The following is a 25,678-nucleotide window of genomic DNA, read 5'->3' as shown; positions in this document are numbered from 1 at the left end:
TGATGCCTAGAGACAACTATAGATGGACATATATCTATATCTGCCATATACTTGTATACATATATCTGCCAGATATTTTCCTTATATTGTAATCATTGGCCCGGTTTGCAGCCTTGGCTAAATGAAGTTTACACGAGACTAGATAATGATCTGAGATGTCATCGCTCTGCTGCAGAATTTCCACGGCATCAACATTTATTCCGTGTGATAATATTAGATCTAGAGTATGATTACGACAATGAGTAGGTCCTGACACGTGTTGTCTAACTCCAATAGAGTTCAGAATGTCTTTAAATGCCAATCCCAATGCATCTTTTTCATTATCTATGTGTATATTAAAATCACCAACAATTAGTACTTTATCTGCAGCAAGTACTAACTCTGATAGAAAGTCAGCAAATTCTTTGATAAAGTCTGTATGGTGCCCTGGTGGCCTGTATACAGTAGCCAGCACAAATCTCAAACGTGATTTATCATTTACACTATATATTGCTATATTTAGCACCAACACTTCAAAAGAATTATATTTAAAACAAGACTTCTCAGTAATTCTGAAGATATTACTATAAATTTCAGCAACACCTCACCCTTTGGCTTTTCAAACGAGGCAAAAATCTCCATCTCTATACGAGCCACAAGTTCCTGTATGTCTTCTTCTGCCCCCTTATCCTCTTTGAAGCAGCTTTGTTTCATTTGATGGTTCCCAGCTTAGATCCACAGCACACCAAACTGTCTTCCTTTTGTACACGGATGCTGTTCAAAGCTTCTCACAAACCTGTGAAGAAGAAAAAACACAAACAGTATAAACTAGGGTTGTGCCGATAGACGATAGTATTGTGTATCGACGACAGTCAGAGATATCGCTGCTGGCAGATTCCTTTGACGATATCAATACGATAATTAGCTCGTTTTCCCATTAATGTATTAAATCATTATTATTATTATTATGAAGCAAGTATTATTATTAAATTAATTAGGAACTAAAATTAATTTGCCTTGCCTAAATTCATAACGACATCACCACACTTGCGACATCACCGACGCGCGTATGAGATCCATTCACACATTGTCAAGAGTGCTTGTTTTAACAGACGCATCATTCTTATACAGAGCCAAGATGAAGACGGCATCGTTGTTCGTCAGTATTTTGTTTCCATAGCACATTAACAAAACATTTAATGACAACACTAAAAACAATACAATTACAAAATATTAATGATAATAATAATAATATCACAAAAATTATATAGGCCTAATAAAAGTCTTTAGTTCACGAACGCAGCACAACTCTGCCATCTGTGAAAATCAAAAGCAACTTCAAACACTTGTTTAACAAGTAATTTTCTTCTAATTGTTTCACTGTCAATAATGTAAGTCCACAAGAGAATATTAAGCCAGTAAATTAAGATAGTTGCTATACCGTTATATCCACCGTCGTCTCTGAGAGAACGCGCCGTTAATGCAGTGAAAGCTCAGGCCGTTTCTGCTTTCACTTTCAGGGAATGAGCGCGTTTACATGCACGTTATTAACTCGATTATGCTGAATAAACTGACAATGCATGTCATGTAAACACATTAACCTGTTTTCCTTTATCGGAGTCAAGTCATAAGTTTAAGTATAACTGATCGACTTTTAGATTTTTGTCTTTGATTTCTCCCGGCATTTAAAACACAACCCGTGTTCTTTGGGCTTATTAAAGTGCGATATGTGAAGTGCATCCAGACAGAGAGAGCACTGGTAGGAGGACATAGATCACAAACTCCGACTCTTTCTTGACCTAAGAAATTATTAAAACGTGTTCCCATCTCGTGCAGAAGTAGCCTACAGTCAAAATGCTGCATCTGTAACGGCATGAGAGGATAATGTGTGTCCGTAAATTTCCCGCTGACATGTTGAAATACTCTAGGATCTTTGTTTACCTCACTATACCGGGAAATAACCTGATTTAGCCTATTAAAAAACACTCCACCTTTGCTAGCAAAATAGAAAAAAATTCTCATATATACAACGAACTAATAAAACAAGCAAATTAACGAGAAAATAAGCAAGTTAATAATCAAATAAGTAATCCCCGCCCCCTCACGATAATATCGTGTATCGCCGATCTCAAAGGCTGACGATAGGACGATATGAAAATGGAGCATATCGCCCAACACTAGTATAAACAAATAATAATTCGACATTTAAGTGGGAGACATTCTCAGTATGAAGAGGAGATATTTAGGACTGACTTTGAGACTGAGAGTAGGGTCCTTCTGATTAAATAGTATGTCCCATACATCCAAGGTCCCGTCCATCTTCACCGTAAAGAAGACAGAGGGTCTGACTTGACTCTAACAGCCATCTAACAGATAAGTCATGGGCAGTGGTGGTGGCGCAATGGATAAGACACATGCCTTTGGTGTGAGAGACCCGGGTTCGAATCCACTGTGAGACACCAATGTGTCCCTGAGCAAGACACTTAACCCCTAGTTGCTCCAGAGGCGTGCGACCTCTGACATATATAGCAATTGTAAGTCGCTTTGTATAAAAGCGTCAGCTAAATGAATAAATGTAAATGTAAATGTCTAGTTTTTTGTAGTGAGTATACTGTAATTCCCCCCACCCCCACCCCCACCCACACCCACCCACACCCACCTCAACTCAGCCAGTTAAGAGCTACATTTAGCCTTAGATGTTACATGAATATGGTCCCTGAACCACAGGTTTTATCAATACAAATTTGCTTTTAGAAATGATGTTTTAAAAAAAAATGGTGTTATTTTTTTGGCAAGTTTACTGTTGAAAAACGTTGTATGATATTCCCTTAAAATAACGTTTTAATAGATTGTATTATTATTATTATTATTATTATTTTAAAATACATTTTACTGTGCAATTTCTTTCTAATTTCTTTGAGTTGGACCGAACTTTTATTTTGGTGGGTTGTACACATTTGAGTTTCTGTGTGTTTTAATAAACTATTATTATTATTATTATTAGGCCTACTTGAAGTATACTCTACTGTGCAATAGTAATATATTTCTGTTATAATTTCTTCAAGTTATACCGAACTTTTATTTTGACAGGTTGTCGTAAAGACATTACAGTTTCTGTGTGTATATGAAACGAATGAATGACGATAGTTTTATTAAATGAAATGGTGAAATTCTCGTGAAGTGACTTTCATAGCAGCTCTGCCATGAAGTGCACATATGTAGCCTACATCATGTTAGCCTGACTACGTCAGACTTCGTACTTCCGCTCAATTTCATTTCGCTTCTGTACTCAGTCTGAGACAGCGTCATAGCTTTCCGTTTTCCTCCGGCCTGTAAACAGCCGGGCCAATCAACGAACAGAGGGCGGGCTGAGAGCCGTGACGTAGACGCTGATTGTACCGTGGATGCATAGATTTACTTCACATAATCTGCAAAAGTCGTTCACAGCCATGTTCACTCCGGTGTTTCGCTCGATGGTTTTTGTTTTCGCATCATATGTGTGTTTACAGTGGAAGTTAGATGCGGCTGAGCATGCGCATAACACACGCCATAACCAAACATTATGTGATTGGCTTACGGGTAACCAATGATTTTAAACTTCAGACAAGCGCCCCCCCGCGAGAGAGAAAACACTTTTCTATTATGCCATTCCAGACTCTGTCTACGAAGCAAAGCGAAGTAGCAGAGTTTGGTATTACCAGGCTAACATCATGTCTCAATACAGTGAAACGCTGAAAACACCACGAGCGTGAGTCACGCGTGCTTCAGTATGTGTGTGTGTGTGTGTGTGTGTGCGTGTGTTTGTGTGTGGAGCACACATTGAGCGCTCATTCCCAGAGACGCGTAGAACAATTGCAGTCTCTTTTAACTTTAATATTCACAGACACTATAGTCCAAATCGAGATTTGATTCATTGTACAGCCCTACTTTTGATTTATTCATTCGAAAATAGCCAAATTCCACAAAACGAAGTTGTTACGTATCCTCACGCTTTTTTTAAGTGGGTATACGGAAATCCTTGGCCTTTTCTAGTGGGTATACGGCGTATACCAGCGTATCACGTAGACTACACCACTGGTCATGGGACTTCTGTACTAGAAACAGATCAGAAATATTGGCTCTTTTGAAGGTAAATGCACTAAACAACTACTAAAAGCAGCGGTTTTCAACCTTTTTGACTTAAAGCTGTCGTCTGCAATTTTTTTTTGATCATATTCAGTGAAATTGACACTATAATCCGACAGAACAACATAAATAAGATGGTTTTAGAAAAAACCTGAGCTTCTAACTCCACCTGGAGCGTGTTATTTGTTTTGCAAAAATCCAGCGCTCCCGGATCATCGGGTCCAATCAGCGCAGGGGGGTGTGAGATCTGACTGTCAATCACAGGTCGTGCACACGCCACAGACCCCCCCTCACTCGCGCACGTTAATATCACATGCACACGCCACGCCTGAAGTTCGCCTGGAGATTGCATGAAGCGTGATGGCGGAGAGAAAATCTACTAACAAGCTTCCAATTCCTCGGTTATTGCTATCTATGGATAGATTAGCCAGGGCAGCCTACCTCCGAGTCCATGGTGTTGATAGATGCTGAAGAGACGGACGTGTTCACAGACAATCAGGCACACACGCACAGTGACGCACTGACGAGCACGACCTCGATGGGAGGGTGCTCGCTGGTAGTGGGGAGGGGCATGAGAGTTGTAAACATTCAAAATTTTGGCTAATCGACCCAATCTGCCAGACTTGCCGACGGCAGCTTTAAGAGACATTCTTATTGATATATTAAATCAATTTGCTTAATTACTTTAAAATATTAACCATAATTAATTCTGTAATTCCAGAAGTTATGTTCTATATACCAGTAACCATTGTAACATTTCCATTTCATTTAGGAAATATAGATATTTTTTACATATTAAGTCAATAATTAAGATAGGAAATCTCTGTAATACAGGATCTGTTCATTCTTTAATAAAAACAAATGTTATATCAAACAATCATAAACACTGAGAATGATCAATAAAAAGATTGTTTTTTACATGTTGATTTTATGCATTTGAGCTTTTTAAAATTAGTTAAATTATTCTAGATTCATAAAATAATAATTTATTAATTTAAATACTTTTTTTTTTTAAATCAATTAAAATTTAAATTAAAATCATCCTCCCTGATTGAGAACCAATAACTTAAAGTATAGTTGATCTAAATTTACATCACACATAGTAAAATATAAAATGGTATAAATGTCAGTATTTCATAACAACAACACACAGATGTTCTTACTTGGTGTTAGTACTGATGTCCTCTGACCAGATGCGGGCAGTGCAATCACCCACGGTCAAGAAGTTCTTCCGGAAGAAGGGGTTCCTCTGCAAGGCGTAAATGGGGCCTTGGTGTCCGTGGTATGTGGCAACAATCGACTCGTTTGGGGTTTCTAACTTGGATGCTTGGTTTAAATTGGGGATTCTGCATGAGACCACAACCCCCTGCTCTGTGCCCACCATAAACTTGGCCTTCTGTAATCAAAAGGAAAAACAAACATTTACGTTTTTAACATGAGTTTCCACAAGGGAATAGGCCAAACAAAATGAGAACTGCTCTTACCATAGTCTTCTCAAACTCCATTGAGGTGGCACCAAAGGCATTGTGAAGGTTTCCCTTCTGACTGGGGTCCAGCACGAGCCGCATGGTGGGCTCACTCATCTTTCGAATGTCCCAGAACAGCACCTGGTGTCATACAGATACTTCTTTGAGTTTACAGTACATTACATGACTAATTTGAAGGGTTTGTTATAGCTGTCCAGTGTCTGTGCTGTGAAATATTATTGGTTTATTTAACTGTTTGTAGACTGTACACACACCTGACCATCTGTAGAAGCTGAGAAAGACTCATTGCATGTCAATGACGGCATCCAGATGACCTTGTACACAGGATCTCGATGGCTATGCAAAACGGCGGACATCTGTACTGGCCGGCTGCCGCACCGTGTGTCCCAAAAGCCTGGAAATAGGGCAAACTTTCAGACTAGAGGACAGTAAAGACATCTAAATGGCACATAAACAGTAGACTGTAATGACTGCAACTCTGAGCTTGAGCTTGAGTGTGTCAGATTAAAGCCATGCATTTCAGCCCGAGCCCGACGGGCCCCGACTTTTTCACGCCCCTAGGGCCGGGCTTCGGGCCAATTTTCACGTCATAGTTCACATGCGGGCCGGGCCTCGGGCCTTTTTTGGGTTATCCTTCTTTTTATATTTTTAGACATTAATTAAAAAAATATGAGAAGTTGACGTCGACGATAGAAAAACAAACATAGACATTTCATAACCTCATAACTTTCATAATCTTATAATTACACTGACATATGATTGACATGACAGTCTCACGCACGCACGCACGCACGCACACACACACACACACACACAGAGAAGGTTTCCCGTCAGCGCAACCCACGATTCACCTCATGTGCAAATAATGGAGAATATTAAGAGAAAAATCGCAGCAGCGAAGGTGTCTTCAGCGCAGCGGGAAGAGTGATAGAAGAGAGGACTGGGTTAAAACCTTACACTGTGGATGCTATTCTTTTTCTCCACGATGCTCTGTAAGAGACTATTCTAACTTTTCGTTTGATTGGACTTTATTTTCGTTTAACTGTTGGAAACTACTGGAAAAAAGAATGGCCATGTTCTGTGGTGCATTTTTTAGGTAAGATAACCTGCAAGTTTGTTTTTGATTTATTTAATTTGTTTAGATTGGCTATTGCTCATTTCGTTTGCGAGCGCTGTGGCGAGCAGCCTGAGCCTGCCTCAGTATTTCAAAAAATTTTGTTTTACTCACTGTGGTTTAATAAATAAAAATTAAACTAACTATCTGTGTGATATGCTTGAAGTGTTTTATATCTATGGATTTTATTGTAGCCAAGTAAAGTATTAGCGTTGATTTGAGAGGCTAAATTGATCAAACATGTTTTACTCGCTGTCGGCTCGGCTTGCTTTGTCGTCATTTAAAAAAAAAAAAATGCTCCAAACATTTGTCTTAATTAACTTAATAAAGAAATGAAAAGAAAAGAAACATAACTAACAAAACGGACCTATTTTAATGGCTGCAAATAGGGCAGGATGCCGCTGTAAAAACAAACAAAAAAACAAACGGGCTCGGGTCGGACTCGGGCTGATAATTCTGATGAGCTGTCAGACACGGGTCGGGCTAGGGCCTAGATTTGAGGCCCGTGCAGGGCTCTATGTCAGATCAGATGGATTAAAGAAGCCTTATATAACCATTCATAATAAAAACAGACCGATTTGTCCATTGTAGCCTCTCCCGACAAGGATGTGAACATCTCTGGGGCTGTCCTCCAGACAAACAGGGTTCAGAGTCATCTCCGGTGTATTGCTTATTTCTGTAGTTGGGAATAAATAAACAAAATGATTACCAAAAGTGGCATGTGTGCCAGAATAATATATATGTGCATGACATACCAGTGTTCCATAAATATGAGTCAAAGCTCATATTTTCAGGTGCTCTCTGAAACTCCAGGCCAGAGTAGGCAACAGTTTGTTTATGATTATCGAGTGGCTGCCAGGACAAACTGCAGACTGCACGCATGTCTTCATTCAGGTCGCTAGAGAAAATCACAAAGCATTTTGGTTACATACTGCGTCTACCTACCTATGACTAAACAAGGTGTCCATGTGCTCTAATGCACGCGTGTGCTCACCTGAACTCATCGATTGTTCTCTCTGATTGCTCTTGCTGACGGCTCAGCTCCAGTTTCTGCATCGCCCTCTCAGCTTGAAAACTTTCTGTTAAGGTGCCAGCTTTGTTCTGCATGAGACAGCCTTTCAAGAGCTGCAGCGGACAGGAAGACAATACTCAGACTCAGAAATACAATCACTTCATGAACTCTACTGAGGACGCTATGGGTACCTACTGCCTCTGTGAGAGTTAAAGAGCAGTTCTGAGAAAGATGGAGATCAAAACTGGAACCAAATTCAATTTAATTATCTCCCTGCTGTCTTAAAGGACTTGTGACTTTCTTTCTTCCATTCAACTCAAAAGAAGTCTTGAAGATTGTAATTGCACTGTCAATGCCTAATGCAATCGCAATGAATGGAGACTTTCAAGCTTCAAAAGGCAAAAGCACCTAAAAGTATAAAAGAATCCTACAAATGGTGTTGGCACTCACATCAATCATTTCCGTGAGCTCCTCCTCATAGCGCATTTCCCTCTGCACTTTCTTCCTGAAGCGGCCAGTAGCATTAGTGTCGTCTACACCGATGTTTTTCGACCACCCCCCCTCTTTGTGGTTCATTCCACGTGACTCTGTCACTATCACCACCTAAACAGTACAAACAGACATTTTCATATCTACACCATGTCCTAATATATCCTGGATAAAATATTAATCTAAAAAAAAGAAAGGATGAAAATATATCTTGAATTAAGTTCATTTTTTGTATCGCATTGGTAATTAGATTTTCCATGTAGTAGTTTATGCTTTAAAAAAGGAAATGGGGCAAGAAAATATAGTCTGAAAAAATGTATACGATTTTTTTTTTAAGTACGACGGCTAACAGGAACTAACAATGAAAAATAATTCTAAAACATGTATTGATCTTAGTTAATGTTAATTTTATTAATACATTTTTTAAATCAACAGTTGTCAGTCTGTTAATATTTAATAGACCTGAGCTAACATGAACTAACAATAAACAGCTGTATTTTAATTTCAAATCAGTTTCACTTAATGCATTAACCAATATTGTAAAGTGTAACCTGAAAACATTCTAAACACAAACGGCATACAAAATAAACAGGAGTATTAACAAAATATTATAATACATAATTGTCATAAGTGTATTGTGATTGTCAAAACATTTTAGTAACTAAACTGAATTGTATTAGGTTTAGTGACAACATGTTACAATTTCTGGTAAGCTACGCTTTTTTATTATTGCTTGACACAAATTTCACGATTTCAATTCAATAAAATTCTTGTGATTTGATTTAATATTGACTCATTTGGATAAATATTAGGCACACAAGATAGGCGTTCATTTTTCTCAACAAAAAATGTATTTTTTTCTCGTTTGCAGTGCGTAACTGATCCACGGCTGGACCACACACACACATACTCACTATTTTTATTTCAAATCCAGAAGTTATCCACTACTTTTATTTATTTTTTAAAGTTGTGTCAGCATTGCGATTCTCTTTGTACACATATACACTCTTTAATAGACGTAATTCACTTTTAAGCACAATTTAAACAACCTATTATTCATGCATTACTTTTATATAGATTTATATATTAAGTTGCTCAAGCAAGTGGTAAAATATTTAATGTAGGCTACTTATTAAAATCACAAACATTTTAAATTAAAACTTAAAATTGACATTTTTTGATTTAATACAATAAATCTTGCATGTCACAAAGAACTTGTTTTTCCACCTCCACGAATGAGGCGAGTGTTACTTTTCTGTTCGCTATTTTTGCTATTTTTCCATAGTGGTTCACTATATTGACTGGGTTAAATAGAATTGCTTTACTAAAAAGAGACTAAAATACAATTGTCATTGACTAAAACTAGACTAAATGTCATCAGTAAACTAGACAAAAATAGCCATGGATAATTCTGACTAAAATAAGACTAAAATGCTCAGACTTTTCGTCGACTGAAACTTGAACGTGACTACAACTAATAAAAACTAAAATGACAGCTTGACACAAAGACTGCTAAGTTAGACTAGACTCAAATTAAAATGCCACACCAAAAACGACCCTAACAGTTCCTGCACGCGCTGACATTCAGATCTGGACATAACTAACGTTACCTGTTTCTCAATCGCGGCTTCCTCCATCTCGGCTTCCTCCATCTTGGCTTCCTCCATCTTGGCTTCCTCCATCTCGGCTTCCTCCATCTCGGCTTCCTCCATCTTGGCTTCCTCCATCTTGGCTTCCTCAATCTCGGCTTCCTCAATCTCGGCTTCCTCAATCTCGGGTTTCGACACGTTCATCTTACAACTCACAGCTGCATTCGACAACATATTTCCAAGTTATTAAAAAAGCTCGACGTTAATTATTATACATTAACCCTTTCATGCATGAATTATGATACCCTCAGTCAGGATTTTTTTCCTATGTGTTTTTATTGCTCTTAGGGCATGAAAAACAAGAATTGATTTTTATTTTATTTTTTTACAAATTTTTCAAAGAGATCTTCAGATGTCCACTTGAGTGGACAGCATGCGGTTGGTTTAAACTGAAGATATACTGTATTAAATATAAGACAATAATCAAACAGATAAAGTATGTGAATTTAACAAACTAATCAATGCAATTATATCAAATAATGTGAAAACGTACTCGGTTACTAACGTAACCTCGGTTCTCTCTAGAAGAGGGAACGAGTACTGCGTAAGATATCTTACGCTAGGGGAAAATCCTTTTCCGCGAGATATTGAAGCCCAAAATTATCCTTAATTTTGTAATAATGCAAAACGCGTTGCAGCAGCAATGCAGACATAGGCGAGACAGCTCGCGCGCCTATTGGCTGCTCTGCGGCAACTGCAGCAGCCTATCGAGCGAGGCCTGGCGTGACGTCAGACCCAATCAGGGCACTTCGCGCCCGCTGCGTCACGTCCCGCCGAAATGGGCGTGGTCTAGGCCTATAAATATCGCTCGCAGGCAGCTATTATCTGGTTTTTCATCATCGAAGCAACCAGAGCGTGTGCATGCACGGCAAGATACGCAGTACTCGTTCCCTCTTCTAGAGAGAACCGAGGTTACGTTAGTAACCGAGTACGTTCTCTTACGAGAGGTCTCTCGTACTGCGTAAGATATCTTACGCTAGGGGACCCAATGTAAAACGCCGTGAATGCTGAGATCTGACACCAAAGACCCAAGGGCGAAAGCCCGGGGTACATATAGTGCACAATCACTCAGGGAACTCACAGGGAGTCCGGGAAGAGGGAGGGGTGCAGCCTCACTTTTCCACATAAAGTAGCGTCGATGGGACGCGAATTTCATCATACAGACAGGGCGGGGTATGGCCTGAACTGATGGGGAAAATGTGGGTCTTACACAGTTTGCCCAGCTTTATACTGTCGAACATTGAGCTGTGCTCAGCAGACGCAGATAATACTGGTAGTTTAGACCGACAGCAGCCTGGCCTGCAGGGCGGGAACCTCTAGGTTATAAAACCTTATAAATGTAGACGGGGAGGCCCAGCCTGCCGCCATACAAATATCTTGCAAGGCAATCCCACTTGACCAGGCCCACGAAGAGGCCATGCCTCTCGTGGAGTGCGCTCTGACACCCAAAGGGCACTGCATGCCCTTGGAGGCGTATGCCAGCGCTATAGCATCAACTATCCATCTGGATAGGCTCTGTTTCGACGCGGCTAGTCCCTTAGAACGTCCGCTAAACGAAACAAAGAGCTGCTCCGTCTGTCTGAAAACAGACGAGCGAGACACATAAGCTCGTAATGCCCTGACTGGGCAAAGGAGGCTCGCGTCTCTTTCCTCATCAGGGACCGGTAGGGCTGACAGGGAGATAACCTGCGCCCTAAACGGTGTGTTGAGGGATTTTGGAACATAACCGTGCTTAGGTTTGAGTATAACTTTTGAGTCATTGGGCCCAAACTCCATGCACGCCGCGCTCACAGAGAGCGCGTGCAGATCCCCTATGCGCTTCACTGAAGCGAGAGCCAGCAAAAACACTGTCTTGAAAGACAGGTGTTTCAAATCGATTGACTGTAAAGGCTCAAATGGCGCACCTTTCATGGCTTCCAGAACCGTAGAAAAGTCCCATACGGGGACTGAGGGAGGTCTGGGAGGATTCAGTCTCTTAGCTCCTCTAAGGAAGCGGATGACTAAATCGTTCCTTCCTATTGACTGACCAAGTGTTGTTTCTGAGAACGCTGCTATAGCCGCCACATAAACTTTGAGCGTGGAGGGGGCCCTGCCCCCATCCAACAGCTCTTGTAGGAAGGAAAACACCTCCGTCACATCACAGTTTGTGGGTGACACACCACGGGCTGTGCACCAGCCCGAAAACACTGACCATTTCGAAGAATAGAGTCGCCTTGTAGACGGAGCTCTAGCCTGCGTGATCGTGTTTAATACTCCTTTAGGGAGTCCAACATGTACCCGTTGATGGCCCAGACATGAAGGGACCCTAGTTCCGGGTGAGGATGCCAGATCGAGCCGCGGGCCTGTGAGAGGAGATCTCTCCTCATTGGTACTGGCCACGGGGCAGTACTTGCTAACTGCATCACGGCTGGGAACCAAGGTTGGTTTTTCCAGAACGGTGCTACCAGCAGTACTGAGCATCCTTCTTCCCTGATCCGTTCTATCACCTGAGGCAGGAGAGAGACGGGGGGAAAAGCATAGAGCGGGCGGCGGGGCCACACATGGGCCAGCGCGCTCCTGCTCTTGGAGAAAAATTCTTGACAGTGAGCGTTTTCTTGAGACGCAAACAGGTCCACTTCCGCTCTGCCGAATTTCTTCCACAGCAGTTGGACTGTCTGTGGGTGTAGAGACCACTCGCCTGCCGGAACATTGTTCCTGGACAGTCTGTCCGGTCCTATATTCAAGATCCCTGGCACGTGCGCTGCTCTGAGCGAGCGCAGGTTGCACTGAGCCCATACCAGGAGGCGTTCTGCCAGCCTGTACAGTTTCTCGGATCTGATGCCGCCCTGGCGATTTATGTAGGACACCACAGACATGTTGTCCGAACGGACCAAGACGTGGTGACCTTTTATTTGGGGACAAAAACGCGTCAGCGCGTTGTCTACTGCCAGCATTTCGAGGCAGTTTATGTGCAGGAGCTTCTCCCGTTCTGACCACTGGCCGAAGAACGGTCTGCCCTCGAGCAGCGCTCCCCATCCCGAGGTGGACGCGTCCGTGGACACCACTTTCACCCTCGAGGAAGTCCCCAGGCTTACACCTGATTGGTACCAGTCGTTCGCTTTCCAGGGTTTCAGAGCTGAAACGCATTTCTGATTGACCCTGAGGCGAAGCAAACCGGGTGCCCACGCTTCGTGTGGGACTCGCGCTTTCAGCCAAAACTGCAGCGGGCGCATGCGGAGCAGACCCAGCTGGAGCACTGACGATGCTGAGGCCATGAGACCTAGCATCTTCTGAAATCTCTTGAGCGGGACAGACGCGCCGCAGCGAAAAGAGTTCGCTGTGCGTCGAATGTCTACCGCGCGCTGTTGTGATAGTCGCGCTATCATGGATAGTGAGTCCAGTTCTGTGCCCAGGAAAGATATTTTCTGACTGGGTGACAGGGAGCTCTTCGCCCAATTGACACTCAGACCCAAATCCTCGAGGTGATCGAGTAAAATGGTCGTGTGTTCTATGAGCACTGCGCGAGACTGCGCTAGAATCAGCCAATCGTCCAAATAGTTCAGCACTCGCATGCCTCTCATTCTGAGGGGTGCGAGCGCCGCATCCATGCACTTCGTAAATGTACGGGGTGCTAGGGACAAACCGAACGGCAGGACTGTGTACTGATATGCCTGGCCCTCGAAGGCGAATCTCAAATATCGCCTGTGACGTGACGCTATCTGTATTTGAAAATACGCGTCTTTCAGATCTATTGACACAAACCAATCTCCTTGGCGAATCTGCACAAGGATTTGCCTGGTCGTGAGCATCCTGAACTGTCGCTTCACAAGCACTTTGTTCAGTTGCCTTAGATCTAGTATGGGTCTGAGACCCCCGTCTTTTTTCGGTACCAGGAAGTATCTGCTGTATAGCCCTCCTTCGCTCTGATCTTGAGAGAGAGGCTCTATGGCCCCTTTGCTCAATAGTTTCGTCACTTCGGCTCGAAGTAGATGTGCTACTTCTGTTTTTACCGTGGTCTCGACGCGCGCCACATAGCGGCGAGGGCGTCGGCGAAACTGCAGCGAATAGCCTCTTTCTATAATGTTCAGCACCCACTTCGAAACCCCGGGTAGCTTTGCCCATGCGTCTGCATGGATAGCTAGGGGTTGAATACGAAGCGCGCTCCGCTCGCTCAGCGATGGAGAAGCTTCGGTGTGCTGTAACACAAGCGTGTCGCTCGTGACATTTGAGGCATGGGCGGCGCGCTGATGACAGCGGGCAGATTGCCCGCGCTCGACTCCTCTGCGGTGTTTGACCGCGAGGGGGAGGGCTGGGCGGTTCCCGTGGGAACTGTCATGTCTATGTGTGGATGTGGACGCGGGACAGCGGGCACATTTATCACACCGAAAGCATCGTTCGCTTGCGTGAAGCGAGTGCACGTTGGTTTCGTTTTTACAGAAACCGTGAGACATGCATAACGTGGTGTTAGTGGGCACTGGGTAGTGGGCACGTTCACCATGTTTGAAGCGCAACCGATCTGAGTCGGTTTTATGTGCGCGAGCCCTGTGTGACAGGCTGTGCTTGTGTGTAGGGATGGGCACTGGGCAGTGGGCATTCTTACTACACATGAAACACCATCGGCCGTGGCCGGGACACCAGAAAATACACTCTTTTGGGGATTTTGTGTGCAGGCAAGCGGGTGACAGAACCGACTTGTTGGCTGCAGAAAACACTGGAACAGTCACATTTTCTGGAACTGGACGAGCGAATAGCTTTGGTGTGAGTCCGGCTGCAGCGGGACTGGAACACCATCGTTTTCCTAGCTGTGCTAGGACGACTTCGGGGCCTCGGGCTTCACCGTGATCCTAGGTCGCGAGCCACGTCCTGTGGGGCGGCGACCGGATGAGCGGGAGCGCGGTCTCGCGCTTCTGGCCTGGCGGCGCTGTGAAGTGGAGGCAGTGGACGGTGGCTGTGGCTGTGAGCTCTGAGCAGACGGTTTCGCACGGCCTGCTGCAGAGCTAGAGCGCCCCTCGGGAGGAAGTGCTTCATAGCCTGAGACGCTTTCTGTACCTCTGCGAATCTCTCCGCGAAATCCTTGACGGAGGATCCAAAGAGGCCTGTGGCGGAAAGTGGGGCGTCGAGGAACGCGGTGCGTTCAGACTCGGCCATTTCCGAGAGCGTCAGCCAGAGATGTCTCTCAGACACGGTGAGAGAAGCCATAGTCCGTCCAATGGCTTGTGCTGCGGACTTAGTAGCACGAAGAGCGAGGTCCGTGGCACTCCTTAAGTCCGGCACGCAGATCGCGTCAGGTCCTTCCTCATCCAACTTACGGAGGAGATCGGCCTGGAAGATCTGGAGCGTTGCCATGGTGTGCAACGCTGACGCAGCTTGCCCGGCGGCGGAGAAAGCGCGGCGGAGCAGGCTTGACGTCGTGCGGCAAGCTTTAGAGGGTAGGGCCGGCTTAGGGCCGTAAGGTAGGGCCGGCATAAGTGGGCCGCTATCGCCTCTTCAACCGGCGGCAGCGAGAGGTATCCTTTGTTCTTGGCATCGTCAACAGCGGAGAATGCCAAAGAAACGGCAGGACGCACTCTAGCAGAATAGGGGGCGCTCCAGGACTTGGCGACTTCTTCGTGTAACTCAGGAAGAAAGGGCGCCGGTCTGGATGCAGGCGAAGCGCGCTCCCCAGGCAGGAAAAATCCATCCAGCCGGTTGTGAGCGGGCTGCTCAGGCGAAGACCACTCGAGGCCGAGGCTCGCCGCGGCCTGTGCGAGTACTCGCATGAGTTCCGTCTCAATGGAAGCTCTCTTGCCTGACGACGTGCGGGCAGGGGGTGCGGGGTCCTCAGAGCCCGCCCAATCCTCACTGCCTGACGCCAGGATAGAGCAGGAATCATCCTCTCCCAGCAGGGCTTCCTCATCCGCGATATCAACGGAAGCGGCGGCAGACGACGGCCGCTGTCCGTCAGGAAGCGAAACAGAAGAAGCCGGGGAAGCAAGCGGGCGAACCGGCGAGCTTTGGCGGCTGAGGGAGGGTTCCGGGGCCCGCTGGGCACGGCGCTTTTTACGGCGCGACGCCGCGGCGGGCGGGGAGCAGTCTCGGTGAAGACGGCTAGGCGAGTCCTCAGAGTCGCCATTGCCATCAGCTCGCAGTGAGGGCATCCGCCGTCAGCGAGCGCGAGAGCTGCATGTTCCTCACCCAGGCAGGAAACGCAGATCACGTGGCGGTCCCCGTCGCTGAGTGTGGCTCTGCACGAGCCGCAGGAAGGCATCTTTAAAAAGACGCTAGCTCTTTTAGAAATGTGTGTCGCGGCGGCGACACACACACACAGAAATACAGTGTAATAAAAGAGAAGGATATAAGCGCCGGAAAGCGCAGCAGGAAGGCGGCGCGGCCAGCGACTTCAGTGACTCGTCCCGCTGAAGGTGCTCTCTCTCGACGGCGCGGCTTCTAATCCAGCTCCAGCGATGCGTGTGCTTCGCTTGAAGGATGAAAAATCAGATAATAGCTGCCTGCGAGCGATATTTATAGGCCTAGACCACGCCCATTTCGGCAGGACGTGACGCAGCGGGCGCGAAGTGCCCTGATTGGGTCTGACGTCACGCCAGGCCTCGCTCGATAGGCTGCTGCAGTTGCCGCAGAGCAGCCAATAGGCGCGCGAGCTGTCTCGCCTATGTCTGCATTGCTGCTGCAACGCGTTTTGCATTATTACAAAATTAAGGATCATTTTTGGCTTCAATATCTCGCGGAAAAGGATTTTCCCCTAGCGTAAGATATCTTACGCAGTACGAGAGACCTCTCGTAAGAGAACTATAAAATATATACAAAAAATATAAATGCAAAATATTGCAATGGCTTCATACAACTTCATACAAGTTGCACTTTGCGTATCTTTGATATCAGAACATGAGGACGTGATTCCATCAGAATTTTCTACAGCCTGTCAAGGTACAACTGTGGAAACCACTCAGATGCTCCCTCCAGTGCACCAGAGTATGGAGATTTACCCTTATTAGCTGATAATTCTGATTATGTTCAAGATGGACATGCACATTTCTATCATAGCCCTCCTCTGAGAAAACCTAGCGATACGTTTTTTCAATCTCATCTGAAATGATCAGTGTTGGGGGTAACGCATTACAAGTAACATGCATAACGCATTCAGATTACTTTTTTGATGTTACAAGTAAAGTAATGTGTTACAAGTAACATGCATTACCTAATCAGATTACTTTTTGATCTAACAAGTAATTAACTACAAGTAATATGCATTACCTAATCAGATTACTTTTTGATGTAACGAGTAAAGAAACGCATTACAAGTAACATGCATTACCTAATCAGATTACTTTTTGATGTTATGAGTAAAAAAACACATTACAATAACGCACATTACATAATCAGATTACTTTTTGATGTTATGAGAAAGGAAACGCATTACAAGTAACATGCATTATGTAATCAGATTACTTTTTGATGTTATGAGTAAAAAATGCATTACAATAACATGCATTATAAAATCAGATTACTTTTTGATCTAACAAGTAAAGTAATGCATTACAAGTAGGGCTGGGTATTGTTAGGAATTTCACAATTCGATTCGATTTCGATTCTTGAGGCTTCGATTCGATTCGATTTCGATTCGATTCGATATTGATTTATTAGCTTCGATATCGATTCAATAATAAGTAAATACACAAGTAATTAAGCACCTGAGTATATTTTTAAATAATGTGTGCAGTATTAATGTTTAAGAACAAATTGACCCCAGTATGTTTCCTGTCATGGTTTATTTAGCAGAACAAACTGTACAATATTGTACATGTGTTGAATACAAAACACAACTGTAACAAACAGGTGCTTTATTAACACCACTAAAGTGCATGTAACTGTAAGTAGTAGAAAGATTTCTTTCTTCCTATTCATTCAAGTTATAAAATAAATGTAAACATAAGCACAAAATGTGCATACTCATAAAAAAAAAGTGCAACCATAGATATTATAACATTACATAAGTGCTATTTTGTCAACACAATAAATAACACTGCCCATTAAAAGTTCCTATTTTTGCCCTTCGAAATATTATGATAGTTAAAAGACATGGCTACAAGTGAGACTGTGTATCGTGATTCTGTACTATTCTGCTAGTTGAAAATGTATTATGCAGTAACATAATATTACTCTGAGAGAGTGTGTGTGGTGATTTGTGCATACATGTCAGCGCGGCATCGCTCGTCAAGTTCGCAGAGAGCTTATTCAGTCCATTTTAAATTCTGATTTTGGCCGCCTCTCAAATGGGTTAAACCATCGATATATTGCCTATGAAGTTCAAGTAAATGCGCTAGAAAATCCGCGGTTATTCAAGGATGTGCATTTATTGCATGAACGGAGAAAGCGCCGACGCCTGCATGATTTCATCTGACGGTAGCATATTATAATCTATCTGTTCCGTGAGAGCAGAACGAACGGGCCTTTATTGACGTTTTTAAATCTGAAAACTCCAAAAAGCAACGAAATTGTCAGACATCCATTAGTGCATGTTCACAGAGGAAAACAACTGAAATACAGCGCTGGTTGTTCTCTCGAACGATACTCGACGACAACGACGGAATCCTAAGCCGTGGGCGAAGTAACGTTAATGGGTGTATTAAATTGTATGAAATAATCCAGAAAAAAAGCACAAAACACTGCAGAGAAAGCAAGTTCAGCAGCTCAAATTTGCTGAGGTGAAGTGACAGCTAGTAACAGCAGACAAATGGCTAGCATTGACATCAGCGGGAATATCAACTAAACGGATGAGTTATAAAAACATTCACCCTCCTCACAGTTGTTATGAAGGGCAAAATTATCTGTATAGACCAAAGCCATATAGAGATCCAGGCTGTAAACATGTTTTTTTCTGCTGTAAAGTTGGTCATTTTAAAATGGGGAGACAGATTTGACTCACTTCTGCAGCCGCCTGCTTAATGTACAACGCTGAACGCTCTCACTAAAGTGTTGCCCACAGCGCCGCCACTGGCCGGCGGGCTGAATCGATTCATAGGATTTGATGAATCGATATTGAATTGAGAAACAAATAATTGCAATGCATTGATGAATCGATATTTTTACCCAGCCCTAATTACAAGTGTCATACATTATGTAATCACATGACTTTTTTCGATGTCAATGAAAATTACATTCTAATAATACAAATACATTTATTTACAGTAGAAAAAGTCAATGCATATTAAGTTTTTAAGTTTTAAATTTCAAAAACAATATTCACATTATAATTATGAATTGTATCTGAAATATAGCCATTGCATGCATGACGTCCACTACAGTGGACATGTGATTAATCAGAGTTTTCTCTCAATCTAAAATCAAAACTTGGAAAATTTTACTGTGATATGACTCATTAGATATTGCTTTATGCTGCAATATTTTTTTTACCTACAAGAGTCTCCTAGGATAGAAGGAATGGGTGGATATTCTGGAGCAACTTGGCATGTCTGACTGACCCTTGGCCATCTTGGTTTGGAGGGGGGAAAAATCGAAACACAAAGGCTTGCCACTTGATTGCAATTTATAGGATGATGCACCAGGGTCCAATGAAGAGATTGATGTGCAACTTTGCCATAAAAACCCGTGCAAATTCAAGAAAATGCTTTTTTAATAGCTGTCCACTGTAGTGACCACTATGCGTGAAAGGGTTAAAAGTTATTTTCAGATATTTTTAATTCTCACCTTCCTCGTCCTCGACAAACATTACACCTGCTCTTACTGAATCTGGCTTTTAACTTCAAGAATTGGTTGATTTATGTAGCTGCTATATATTTTATAACAAAAGTAGCTACCGTTTGTTATGTGTTCCTAAAACTGTTACCTAGCAACCCTGCCCGCGAGCGAGCCGGGTGGTGGGGGTGGGCTCATTAATATTCATTAGGGAACTCATCCCTGATTGGCTCGCCGTGACACATCGCTATTGAGACTGATTGAGAATAGAGAATACAGATATCTCCTCAGGCTCGTGACGACACATTCACAAAGGTAAGGTTTTATTTGATATTTGATTATTTGATCACACATATGTGATTCATCTTCTAATAACCTTTTAATGGCTTAGTATTAAGCAACCAACTGAATTAATAGTGAGTTAACCCTTACGTGTCCGTTCGCTGTATTGTCGTTAATATTACTATTAGTATTGCACCCAGTGTAAAAAAAATGTGCTATATAAATAAACATGTACTTTCTTACTTACTCAAGGTGGTTATCCAGCACCAAAACTGGACACGTAAGGGTTATGAACCTTGTGAACATTTTGCAGATGCTGACAAAGCCAGTTATTGTTTTAAAGTGTCCATGTCTTGATGATTCCATTCAAGAGTCCATTCTGTTCTGTTTCTAGAAGTGGTGTGCATAATGGCAGGATTTATTAAAGCTTGCAACATTTACCAGACACTTGACAACTTTGAGGAGATGGAGCTGCTGGAGGTTAGATGAGAATAAAACCAAAAAAAAGTGTTGTTGAAGCGTGGTTAATGTTAAACTACTTCTCTTAATGGTTCTCCATTTCTTGTTAGGCTGTTAGCAAACAAACAATACCACTTTGACATTAAGTCAACATCTTGTAGTGTTCCACTGGCATTCCAACACCTTTTTTCCCCTCCATTAGTACAGAGGGTACAGAAAAACAACTTCTTCTGAGTGGGTTTTAAGTGTATAGGTCCCATTGGCAAAGTTTAGTTGGAAGCTATTGAGCAAAAGCATCACATAAATAATTTAAACAAACAACATTGACATAAGTAAAAGGAAAGCCAGTTCTACCATCTGTGCATGGAGCACGCTTAACTGACTTAAAGGCAGAGATAGTTTACAGAATGTAGGTGTTAATGTTAAATGTTACTTTGGTTCATGGGCGTCGGAAGAAAAAAAAAAAGTGGGTGGGTCCTCCCCCAGAAAAATGTTACTGGAGTAAATACCATGTATTCTGGTGCCTTTTAATTAAACAAGTAAACTAAACTAAACTCCACTTCACGTCGGGCGGTTCTTTGCCTCCACGTCGTGCATTAAATGCACAGCTATCCGTGGATTATCCCCCTAATTCCATGTCATTTGCCAGCAATGACAACTTAAAGCTGTTGTTGATGTTTGCAATGCAATATTTGACTGGATGGCAGTGGCGGCTGGTGAGCTCTATTGGCCAGCCGCCCCTGCTGGAAGGGTACAACGGGCGGTTACTTTCGTCAGTTGCGGCTCGTTGAGAAATATAATGTAGCGATTCAGCGGAAAGGGAGTTTAATTTATTAGGGAATTCCTCAAGTGGAAGGGATTTGACTGACGGCGCTCTGAAAAGCGAACAGACAAATGCACTGAATTAGAGATGGTAAAAGTGAGTGGGTAGCCTACAATGTCATTGGTCTTAAAAAGTGGGTGGGTCTTATCCCACCCATATACAATGGTTCCGACGCCCATGCTTTGGTTACACCATACATTTGCCTACTCTTTAAATGTTTTCTGTGCTTTGACAGAAACTCCTCCCTGAGGACTATGAACACCATATCTGTTTATTTGAGCCTCTCGAGGGCAAGAACTGCAACATTTCTCTAAAAGTAAGACTTCACACTGAGGAGGAGGTTCGCAGACGGCTTCAAGCCTTTCAAAAGTCATCACAAACGACATGGCGGGTGAACAAAAGCTACCCTGTGGAACAACATATATAGAGTAAGTGATTCCATAGCAGGTGCATTCATTTATTTTTTCAAGGGTTGAGCCAAAACCTTAATTGAATGTGTTTAAAGGTGGACCTTAGATGCCAACACAACACACGGCATTCCTGCTGTGATGATGTTGTTCTCAAGAGGCAAAGCTTTTCGCAGAACAGAAAGTCCAGGTTAGACCTAAAAATAGATTTGCTACCCCAAAAAACAGGCTTGCTGTTTTGCAAAAAAGTCACTCTCTGTCTCAGTTTTCTAAATAACGTAATAATATATGTAATAATAATTTTATTGTACTCAGATCTGCTGATTTACACATAGGATTATGTCTCTACATCAACCTGCAACATCAACATAATCACCTGCTCATGTGTGCTGAGGCTACGAGGTACGAGATGAAGCACCAGAGACAACCAACAAACTTCAGAGTGGCCACTCTCCCTCCTCTGCTTTAAATACACTGCAATACGACCTTCAGGAGGAGATGGGCGACGCATGCATCTTTGTAGCTGCTGATCGCTCGATTTGTCCTGATCTAAGTTTCTGTTTTAGGTCAGTAAAAGTAAAAAATACAATTGGAACATTCTAAGAATGTGATCACTATTATCAAGTGAAAAATTGTGTGATAATGTCACTTGATAAAATGTTCTAAATCTTGTGTATAATTGTCATTTTAGGCTGTATTACAATATTTTCAAGAGGTCGTACGGGGAGTTATCCAGGGACACAGTGCTCACCGGCCTACAGGCATCACTTGATGCATACAGATGTTTGCAGATCATCAATGCCTTATGCAGTCCCTCATGAGGCGAGTCCATTCAGTGATCCCTGAGAGTGCAGAGATGGTCTTTGTGGACTCTTCTGGAAATTGCGACAGAACAAATAGCAGAGTGTTCCTACTTTTGACCCACTCAGCTATTGGAGAACTGCCCTTGGGTGTAATGATAACATCATCTGAGTCTCAGAGTGTCATCACTGCAGGACTGCAGCTCCTCAAAAGCATTCTTCCAGAGGAGATCTCGGCCCACAAGTGGCAATGACTGATGACTGCCAGGCATTACGACAGGCTCTCAGTGAGTCTTATCCACATACACACCCCATCCTCTTGAGTTTTCCACATTTTACAGGTGATGTGGAGGTGGCTGTGGGATGCCCACAAATGCAGTACCAAAGTCTGACCGTCAAACCCTGCTACAGCTCTTCAAGGCTATGGTGCATGTAAGAAATCCAGGAGAACTTGAGGCCTCATACCATCGGGCATTAGAGGACTCCACGGCAAAGCTTCACCCACCATATTGCAAATATCTGACATCTATTTTCAGCAGACGTGAGGCCTGGGCAGTTTGTCTCCGCACTCATCTCCCCACACGAGGGAACGACACCAACAATTATGTGGAGAGTGCAATGAGGGTTCTGAAGGCCTACAACATAACACAGCTGATGGATTTCATAACCACCAGGCTAGAGGCCTACTGTTGCCGGAGGCTCATCGATGCAGCAAATAATAGAGTTGAAGTCGAAAGGGGACACAAGAAGAACCATCAATGTATGAAATTGTTACATGGTATATTATTGCCATTTAATTCTCATATGCTGTATGCTATGATTATTATTATTTTTTAATGTTATGTCCCCTTTGATGTGAAACTGTAGGAGGATGAGGTGAACTTCATGGTTGACACCCAACAGCTGCAGGACAAAGACCGGAAACTCACAACAGCCGCCAGGAAGACATTTTATGAAATTGCCACAGGTATAGTATCCTGGTCCATAACTTTGCCTGTGTTGTGGCAAATGTTGTCGTCCCTTGTTCTATAGACAGCACATGGTGATCTCTAAGACAGGGCTATGGGTCAGTTTACACCAGATTTGCCCTTCATCGAATGCTTTATGGGTTTAGATACAGTATAGCAAGTAATAACCTCTTCCTCTGCCCTACAAAGGAAAGAACAACATACCAGGCCAGTGGTACATGGGAATGACTGAAGATCTAAATGCAGACCAGTCTGTCACAGGTAAATAACTTGGAATGAATATGCGGTTCATTTGACAATCAGCCATAGTTTCATAAAAATAAAAATTTGCCCTGAACATCCAAGAGACCATTAGGTTAATTTGCAACATGAATTATGTATGTATTTTTGAAAATGTGAAAACGAGTGGAGAAACTAATCTCTGAAAATTAAAGATTGTTTGTTTGCATTAGGCTATTTACATGAATACATGTAGCAAATGTCCTTATGGTCTCTTGGATGTTCATGACGAATAAAAAAATAAGCAACTGGTTAGCCTTGGCATACACAGCATATTCCTAAGTCCCGTTGATTTGAATAGACTTTTCACTTGAATGCTTTCATGAAAGTCAATTACATGAACTTGGCTTTGCAAAGTTGTATTGAACCTATTACGTATTATTCTGTGGGTGTACTTTTAACCTTTAACAATTTTCCTGTCAAGTTTACATCTGTCCCATTCAGCAAACTATTCCTCATGCCAATGCAGTTTTATCAGTGCTGAACTCTTTATTATGAACTGAACTAAAATGAACTGTTTTGATGATTTCTCATGTCATGAGATCCCGTCATAAATTGAATGATTCAATAGTTCTTACTGTTCCACCTGTTCACCCTTCAGAACTTTGTCAGCTGACTTATTTTACAGGGGAAAATAAATTCTTGACAGTATTGATGTATTATTCTATTTGTTCCTGTATGTGTAGATGATGTACCTTAAGGTAGCGATCTGATACCCACCTGGCATTCTTCAGTGAAGCTGTGAATGAGCATGGCTTTCCTCTGAGGTACTGATGTTATTTAACTGTAATTATTATTGTAATTGCGTAAATTTGAGGCTTCCCTCAAACGGCTCCATCAGATAAAAAAACACTCAAACTTCTTATTGCAGATATCACAGGTCACTAAATTGCATCTGAAACTTGTATAAGCTCATTAGCACATCTATGTACAATTGTTAAAGATGATATTACAGAATTCTCAATGGTCTTACTGTTTCACATGACATGGGCTGCTTTTAAATTGTTGTCTCTAACGTGAATCAGGGCTGTAACCTCACACATAGGCCTCCATGACAGTATTCTTCTTTCTTAATTCAGTTATCAGAAAAGCTACAACATTTGGCAACTGTTCCATTATCTAACTTATACAATGGAAATAGAAAAAGTTGAGAATCGAAAACATAAATCAGCTGACCTTCAAAGTTGAGCGTTTTTAACTATTTTCAAATGTTTGCTCCATTGGACAATTTAAGGAAAGCTACACTAAATAATAAACATAATTCATAACATTCATTCAAAATTCTCCCCTTTAAAACTGATGGTTTAAGAAATAAAAATGACAGTTACAATTTTCATTTGTATTTGTTAATATAAAGAGTAACAAACCAAAGCCCTTTAGTGAAAACTCAGAGTAAGTTAAGGCCGAGATGAGGGAAACTCTGGGTTTTCAGTGTCAGAGAGTGAGATCAGATAAACCCTAGGAGTTTCTCTCTGACTCCTCAGCCAAATGATCAGTCAGTTGTAAATGTAATTTGTTGAAACACTTTTTTTTAGGGCTCTACAAAGTATACACCATTCTTTTTGATGTTTCACCGGCACCCAAACACGCCAGAGGTTCTAAACACAAAGGTAATATCTGAGACAGATTGCTTTGTAGCAGAGGATCCGAATATTGTAATGCCAGCACGGATGGTAGAGGTGACAGCAGTACAGGCAAAGGTAATTGTCTCTAGTATGAACTATAATTAAGTAATAATTCACATTATTTAAGGTATTCTATTAAGTCTGTTTATTGTACATTATCTTCATAAGGTGCGGGATCACATTGCAAAAGCACAGGGGAAGCAAAAGGCAGAGTACGAGTCCCGGAAAAGAAAAAATGTGAAATCATTTCACATCCACGAAGGAGAGGAGGTACTCAAAGCAAACAAAAGAAAAGAGGGACGCAAAGGTGGACGTTTAGAGGGGAACTGGACAGGCCCTTTTGTAGTCGAAGACATTACCGGAAAAGGGGTTGCTACACTTGCAGACAAATCAGGCAACATTCTCCGCCAGAAAACCAATGTGTCCCAACTCAAACCATTCCTGCGGCGTGACATTATCCTGAATGGTGAGAAAGGCAGTACATTACAGTAGATGGTCCACTTTTTGA

The 25,678-nt window shown here is 42.6% G+C and overlaps 1 protein-coding gene and 1 long non-coding RNA gene across 2 annotated transcripts; one reads left to right on the top strand and one right to left on the bottom strand.

The window, feature by feature from the left end:
* Positions 1–587: 587 nt before the first annotated feature.
* Positions 588–9,999, bottom strand: LOC309505876 (dynein axonemal intermediate chain 2-like; the record flags this gene model as incomplete). The annotated part of the gene is made up of 9 exons (XM_082179339.1): positions 588–775; positions 5,268–5,500; positions 5,589–5,711; positions 5,846–5,985; positions 7,280–7,381; positions 7,461–7,603; positions 7,700–7,830; positions 8,168–8,320; positions 9,817–9,999. 9 exons carry the CDS (start codon positions 9,997–9,999, stop codon positions 709–711), a joined length of 1,275 nt encoding a protein of 424 aa, XP_082035465.1. The 3' UTR covers positions 588–708.
* A 9,808-nt stretch (positions 10,000–19,807) lies between these two features.
* Positions 19,808–21,962, top strand: LOC309506523. Its single transcript, XR_014208833.1, has 4 exons — positions 19,808–19,842; positions 21,327–21,519; positions 21,597–21,688; positions 21,814–21,962. It is a non-coding gene; the product is annotated as an uncharacterized lncRNA (long non-coding RNA).
* The last annotated feature ends 3,716 nt before the right edge of the window (positions 21,963–25,678 follow it).

This window comes from Leuciscus leuciscus, assembly GCF_965113295.1.
Source record: "Leuciscus leuciscus genome assembly, chromosome: 9".
Lineage (NCBI taxonomy): Eukaryota > Metazoa > Chordata > Actinopteri > Cypriniformes > Leuciscidae > Leuciscus > Leuciscus leuciscus.
This window is presented reverse-complemented; position numbering and strand designations above follow the sequence as displayed.